At 43.7% G+C, this 7,333-nt stretch overlaps 1 protein-coding gene across 6 annotated transcripts in view; it reads right to left on the bottom strand.

The window, feature by feature from the left end:
- Nucleotides 1–3,575: 3,575 nt before the first annotated feature.
- Nucleotides 3,576–7,333, bottom strand: part of MTRF1 (mitochondrial translation release factor 1) — a 48,783-nt gene continuing 45,025 nt past the window's right edge. For 2 of the 6 annotated variants that reach the window (XM_030921985.1, XM_030921988.1), the window contains one exon: nt 3,576–4,405. In XM_030921985.1, the coding sequence (XP_030777845.1) occupies nt 4,292–4,405 (114 nt within the window). In that variant the 3' untranslated portion in view covers nt 3,576–4,291. Of the gene's footprint in view, nt 4,434–7,333 lie in introns of all 6 variants that reach the window. The other 4 variants (XM_030921983.1, XM_030921987.1, XM_010374510.2 and 1 more) reach the window with 3 other exon arrangements.

Below are 7,333 nucleotides of genomic sequence, written 5' to 3'. Positions count from 1 at the left end.
AATCCTTCACACTCTTCCCTCCCCTTTCCACAAGCAGAGGGGCCTCTCCCTGTGGCCACCACCACCACTGACCCATGGCGAGTTCTGTCAGACCACCACCAATGTTCACGTAAGGCCCAAGGGCTCTTCAGTCAGCTGTGACAAATGTTGCCAGGCCTGGAACTCACCCTTCAGGGTAGTGAACTCCCCTCTGGCACAGTGCATGTCCAGAAATGTTATCAAAGAGCCTGGACGTGGCGACCCCAAGAGCCCGTTGGTGCTCTACACCACTATGGCCAAGCTGATACCTGAAGCTGGCATGTCTGAGTCTCACTCAAGACCCACAGCATACTGCCTGTGAGTCACTGTTGGCTACTCAGGGCCCATGGGCTCTTTAGTCGGAAGGTGATGAAACCTGCAAGACTGAGTACCTCCCTTCCAGGCAGAGGGTTCCTTTCTGGCCCAGGGTGTGTCTAGAAATGTTGTCTGAGAGCTAGGGCCTGGGATGGGGGCCTCACAATTCTGCCAGGTGCCCTGTCCTATTGTGGTTGAGCTGGTATCCAAGATGCAAGACAAAGTCCTTACTCTTCCCTCTCCTCTCCTCAAGCAGAAGGAAGGAATCACTTTTGCTGCTGTGAGCTGCACTGCCTGGGGTTGGGAGAGGGGTGGCACAAGCACTTCCTTAGCCACCCAACTGGTGTCCCATGTCCACTGGCTCTGCACTCAGCACAGAAGAAGGATTTACCTAGGAACTGCAGTCCTTGTGGCCTAGACTGCCTTTCAATTTTATTTAGGACCTTAGAACACTTTAGCCCACAGTGTTGAGGCTTGCTGAAACTCAAGTTCTGACTGCTGGGATGGACAATTCCCCTCTGGCTAGGGCTGGTCTAGATGCTCCCTCTGTGGATGGGCATCTGCTGAGTTGAACTCAGTTTTGCTTTCTGCTGTGACCAGGCAGCACTGAGTTCAACGCAGGGTCCCATAGTTGCTGTGCTTTCCGTCTCTCGAGGGCACAGCACCTGCTGCTGCTAGGGGAACAGGGGAGGAGCAGTGTTACCAATTCAAGACCACCTTTCCTACCTTCTTTCAGTGGTATGAAGTTAAAATCAGGTACCGTGATTGCTTACCTGATTTTTGGTTCTTATAAAGTTGCTTTTTGTATGTGTAAATAGTTGTTAAATCAGTGTTGCTGCGTTGGGGGGTGATTGGTAAAGGCTTCTACATTCAGCCATCTTGCTCAGGCCTCTCCTGATTGAACTATTTCTTAAAACTTATTGTGGCTGGGCACAAAGGCTCACATGTGTAATCCCAGCACTTTGAAAGGCTGAGGCAGGCCGGGCGCGGTGGCTCAAGCCTGTAATCCCAGCACTTTGGGAGGCCGAGACGGGCGGATCACGAGGTCAGGAGATCGAGACCATCCTGGCTAATACAGTGAAACCCCGTCTCTACTAAAAAATACAAAAAAACTAGCCGGGCGAGGTGGCGGGTGCCTGTAGTCCCAGCTACTCGGGAGGCTGAGGCAGGAGAATGGTGTAAACCCGGGAGGCGGAGCTTGCAGTGAGCTGAGATCTGGCCACTGCGCTCCAGCCTGGGCAACAGAGCAAGACTCCGTCTCAAAAAAAAAAAAAAAAAAAAAAAAAAAAAAGAAAGGCTGAGGCAGGAGGATCACTTAAGGCCAAGAGTTCAAGACCAGCCTGCGTAACGTAGCAAGACTCTACAACAATAAAAAATTATCTGGGCATGATGGTGCCTACCTGTAGTCCCAGCTAGTTGGGAAGCTAAGGTGGGAGGATTGCTTGAGCTCAGAAGTTCAAGGTTGCAGTGAGCTATGATCATGCCACTGCACTCCAGCCTGGGCAAGAGTGACACTTTAGCTCTAAAAAAATAATTTGGCTGGGCGTGGTGGCTCACACCTGTAATCCCAGCACTCTGGGAGGTTGAGGTGGGTGAATCACAAGGTCAGGAGTTCAAGACCAGCCTGGCCAAGATGGTGAAACCTCATCTCTACTAAAAATACAAAATTAACTGGGTGTGGTGGCACACGCCTGTAATCCCGGCTATTCGGGAGGCTGAGGCAGAGAATTTTTTTCTTCTTTTTTTTGAGACGGAGTCTTGCTCTGTCTCTCAGGCTGGAGTACAGTGGCGTGATCTGGCTCACTGCAACCTCTGCCTCCCAGGTTCAAGTGATTCTCCTGCCTCAGCCTCCCTAGTAGCTGGGACTACAGGTGTGTGCCGCCACACCCGGCTGACTTTTTGTATTTTTTTTTTAGTAGAGATGGGGTTTCATCTGTTAGCCAGGATAGTCTCGATCTCCTGACTTCGTGAGCCACCCGCCTCAGCCTCCCAAAAGTGCTGGGATTACAGGTGTGAGCCACCGTGCCTGGTGCAGAGAATTTCTTAAACCTGGGAGGCGGAGGTTGCAGTGAGCCGAGATTGTGCCACTGCCCTCCAGCCTGGGCGACAGAGCGAGACTCCATCTCAAAAATAAATAAATAATTTATTTATTTTAGACTTTTCATTATGCTTGAATATTTTCAAAATAAAAAGTAGGGAAAACATTTCTCTCTAATGTGTACATCCAAACAATTCCACTGGCCTTAAAACTCTAGTCTTTCTTGGCATATAAATTCTTCTGTAAGGGGTATCTAAAATAATAATTCCTTTTTATTTTATTTTTTTTTAATTTTTTGAGATGGAGTCTTGGTCTGTTGCCCAGGCAGGAGTGCAATGGCACGATTTCAGCTCACTGCAACCTCCGCCTCCTGGGTTCAAGTGATTCTCCTGCTTCAGCCTCCTGATTAGCTGGGATTACAGGCACCTGCCACCATGCCTAGCTAATTTTTGTATTTTTGTATAGATGGGGTTTCACCATGTTGACTAGGCTGGTCTTGAACTCCTGACCTCAGGTGATCTACCTGCCTCCCTCCCAAAGTGCTGGGATTACAGGCATGAGCCACCATGCCCAGCCATTACTCTCTTTTTAACTTGAAACTTCTTCGGAACAATTACTAAATACATCATGCCACTTTGTATTAGTTGGTGATTTACATGTTTAAATCCTTCAGTCAACTGCAAGCTCTTTAACATAAGGACTGGGTTTTATATAATGCTGCACAAAACTGATCTCAGTGTATTACTCATATTACACCACGTCTGTTGATGCTCATTAAGTTAAGCCAGCAAACAGTAACATTTTTACTCCAGCTTGCCAGGAGTAAAAAAAAAAAAAAAGAAATGGAAGTCAAGCAGAGAGTCTATTTAAAATATCAGCTTATTGTTTATATAGTGTGGAATTCATACAGCAATCAAAGAGCTTTACAGTCTGCACCTAGATGCCCATTGCTATTGAGTGACTCATATTCTTCATAATTTTTATTTAAAAGTTGAAGTCGGCCGGGCGTGGTGGCTCAAGTCTGTAATCCCAGCACTTTGGGAGGCCGAGACGGGCGGATCACGAGGTCAGAAGATCGAGACCATCCTGGCTAACACGGTGAAACCCCATCTCTACCAAAAATACGAAAAAAAAACTAGCCGGGCGAGGTGGCGGGCGCCTGTAGTCCCAGCTACTAGGGTGGCTGAGGCAGGAGAATGGCGTAAACCCGGGAGGCGGAGCTTGCAGTGAGCCGAGATCGCGCTACTGCACTCCAGCCTGGGCGACAGAGCGAGACTCCGTCTCAAAAAAAAAAAAAAAAAAAGTTGAAGTCTAAGTCTTAACTTTAACATGATTAACAGTATTATGTTTTTTCTTTATGTTTTGAATTTTTTTGTAGACATGGGGTCTATTTTGCCCAGGCTAGTATCAAATTCTTGCCTCAAGAAATCTTCCCCTTTTGGCCCTTCAAAGCGCTGGGATTACAGGCATAAGCAACCACTGTCGGCCAAAGTATTTTGTCTTTAAATAAAAGGTTTAGAAGTAAGCCTGTCATTCATATTTCACTAAATTTTACCATATTTTCCTGAAGTAGTAGATGAAAAATATATTTAAATTAATTCATAGATGGCAGGGGGAAAAAGGCGTATAAAGAGAACAAGTGACCTGTCCTAAATCACACAATCAATTCTCAATACTTTCTCTTTTCAGTGATGCATGCTTATTTTCTACTTGATGAGTTGGATTGTACTTTACAGGAAACCTAAAATAAATCCTTAGGTTAGGAAATGTGACTTCGATTCATTAAAAAACATATATTTATGTGTAATGTGTTCTTATAGCTGTAATTTACAAATATTCATCAAGATTTCCAAACCTCAGTCTGCCTCTTGATATAGGTCCATTTCATTTATATAATCATAAATAATAATAAGTCAGTATTTATTTTGCTGATTTAAGGTGTTCATCCAAAAGTTCAACAATGGCTTCTTCATCTGCTGATTGAAGCAGTCTCTGAATTAGCTGATCCAGGCCCTTCCCACCACACAAAAATTCCTGGTAAAAGAGAGAGCTATTATGAAACCTGGAAAAGAGAGAGCTATTAAGAGAGAGCTATTATGATGATTAGAAATATAAGCAAAGACTTCAGTGTTTATTTCATTTCTTTGCAGTCATTATTTAATAACAATAAAGCACTACTGATGTTCTACAATACAATGAACACAATTGCTAACTTGGGAAGATCCCCATTCTGTAGAAGAATTCAGTTCGCATTTTATTTTAAAATAAATCTTCTGAGATTTGGATTTTCCTAACAACTCCAAAGACAACAAAACAAAGATATCTAGATGGACTTTTGAAATTGACCACCTCCCTCCCTTTAAAATTCCATTGATTGGCTTTTATGACAACACCATTCTAGGCTCTCTAACCATCTTTGGGAGAATAGGTTTGCTGAATTCTTTCTCTTATTGTACCCTAAAAACAATTGCTTTTATTCTTGTCCTGAAAATTCTACCCTTTTCACTCACATTATGTTATTTCCCAAAGGAAAAAGACTGAAAGGTCTCAATTCCACAAGCATTTTGTTCCACAAGCATTTTGTGCATTAATGCGCATACTGCTCCTTGCCAGCTCCTCTGGGGAGGCTGAGAGGAAGCCTCCCTTGACTATTCCAGCTTACCCTTCGGCTAATCCTCTAAGTTTAGATTATTTCATCTGTAAGTGGTTTATGACAGTTTTTTATTTTTAAACCAAAAACATGGTGATCTAGAAGTTCTGTGTAACTGAAAAATATTTTTGTTGAAATATTGAGGGGTGAAGTGTCTTTGAGGTCTGCAATTTGCTTTCAAATGGTTCAAGAGCAACATGGGTTTATAGAGACAGAGATGGTGGGGGAAAGAGAAGGAAAAACACAGTAAAATATTAACAACTGTTGAATCTAGGTATAGTCTGTATTGTGTTGACCGACTTAATCTTTTTTTTTTGAGACCGGCTCTTGCTGTGTCGCCTAGGCTGGAGTGTAGTGGTGTGATCTCGGCTCACTGAAACCTCTGCCTCCTGGGCTCAAGTAATCCTCCCACCTTAGCTTCCTGGGTAGCTGGGACTACAGGCACATGCTACACGCCCAACTAAAATTTTTTTTTTTTTTTGTATTTTTTGTAGAGATAGGATTTTGCCATGTTGCCCAGGATGGTCTCCTGAGTTCAAGCGATCCTCCCACCTCTGCCTCTCAAAGTGCTGGGATTGCAGGTGTGAGCCACTGTGCCCAGCTGACCCAATCTTTAAACATTATGTAAACTTGAAAAATTTTGAGGCCGGGCGCGGTGGCTCAAGCCTGTAATCCCAGCACTTTGGGAGGCCGAGACAGGCGGATCACGAGGTCAGGAGATCGAGACCATCCTGGCTAACACTGTGAAACCCCATCTCTACTAAAAAATACAAAAAACTAGCCGGGCGAGGTGGTGGGCGCCTGTAGTCCCAGCTACTCGGGAGGCTGAGGCAGGAGAATGGCGTGAACCCGGGAGGCAGAGCTTGCAGTGAGCTGAGATCTGGCCACTGCACTCCAGCCTGGGCGACAGAGTAAGACTCCGTCTCAAAAAAAAAAAAAAAAAAAAAAAAGAAAAATTTTGAAATAAAAAGTTGAGAAAAAAAATTTTCCTGTTTACCACTAAATAACTCCACTGGGTGAAAACTGTTTTCAGTTGACTTCCCTGAAGTCTTCTCTACAGTTCTCTGAAAAATGACTAAATTAATGACTTCAAGAACTTTTCCTGTATAACAGAAATTCTGTGTAGTCTAGCTGTTGGGATTAATGAATTTGTACATTGCCATTTTAGAAATGCTTGGAATTTAGACACTGGCTTTAATGAAAATACTTTAATGTTGGCATCTGGAACACAAAACATTTAAAGTTTTGATACAGTTATGAACTAATCTTATAGTTAAGTCTTTCCTGAATGGTCTTAAAGTTGAACTTTAGGTAAGTGTAGACACATATCTCTCAAATTAAGGTAAAGAATATATCTTACTAATTCTGTATCCCCCAGAATACTAGCACATAGTAAAACCTCAAACACCCTGAAATTAAACAGAAAGCAAAAAGCATTATGATATAACTTTAAAATTAAGGTTTATATCATTTTCAGCATAATATGAAATTGCTTTTAAAATCAGTGTGACTAGGCCAGGCACAGTGGTTCATGCCTGTAATCCCAGCACTTTGCGAGGCTGACGTGGGCAGATCACCTGAGGTCAGGAGATTGAGACCAGCCTGGCCAACATGGTGAAACCCCGTCTCTATGAAAAATACAAAAATTAGCCAGGCGTGGTGGTGGGCGCCTATAGTACCAGCTACTCAGGAGGCTGAGGCCAGAGAATTGTTTGAACCCGGGAAGCAGAGGTTGCAGGGAGCAGAGATCGCACCACTGCACTCCAGCCTGGGTGACGGAGCAAGACTCCATCTTAAAAAAAAAAAAGAAAAAAAAGTGTACCTGGTGCTCAATTACAGTATTGCCAAGGTAATCATCTTTGGAACTGATGTAAAAAGGATTATCCCTCTACTGAGAGTCAAACACATCAGATTCAACTGGATTAACCAGAGTGCAAGAGATACAAAGGTCAAAGATGAATGAGTCATAGTTCCTAACTTTCAGAGGCTAAGTAGAACAGCTAGACAAATACATAAGCATCACAAAACAATACAAGAAATTAAAAAATGAAGGAGAAGAAAGGAAGGATTGTAAGGAGCCATGAATTTTGACAGGAAGGTGGCATCAGGGAAAGATTCAGGAAGCCAGAAAGTTTTGAATTTGGTTTTACAAAGAGAATAGTATTTTCCCGAATAGAAATGAGCAGGGCATTTCCATCAAAAGAATGAGTGTTAGACGCTGGGTGTGGTGGCTCACGCCTCTAATCCCAGCACTTTGGGAGGCCGAGGCAGGCGGATCACCTGAGGTTGGGAGTTCAAGACCAGCCTGACCA

The sequence above is a fragment of the Rhinopithecus roxellana genome, chromosome 18, assembly GCF_007565055.1.
Source record: "Rhinopithecus roxellana isolate Shanxi Qingling chromosome 18, ASM756505v1, whole genome shotgun sequence".
Classification (NCBI taxonomy): Eukaryota; Metazoa; Chordata; class Mammalia; order Primates; family Cercopithecidae; genus Rhinopithecus; species Rhinopithecus roxellana.
This window is presented reverse-complemented; position numbering and strand designations above follow the sequence as displayed.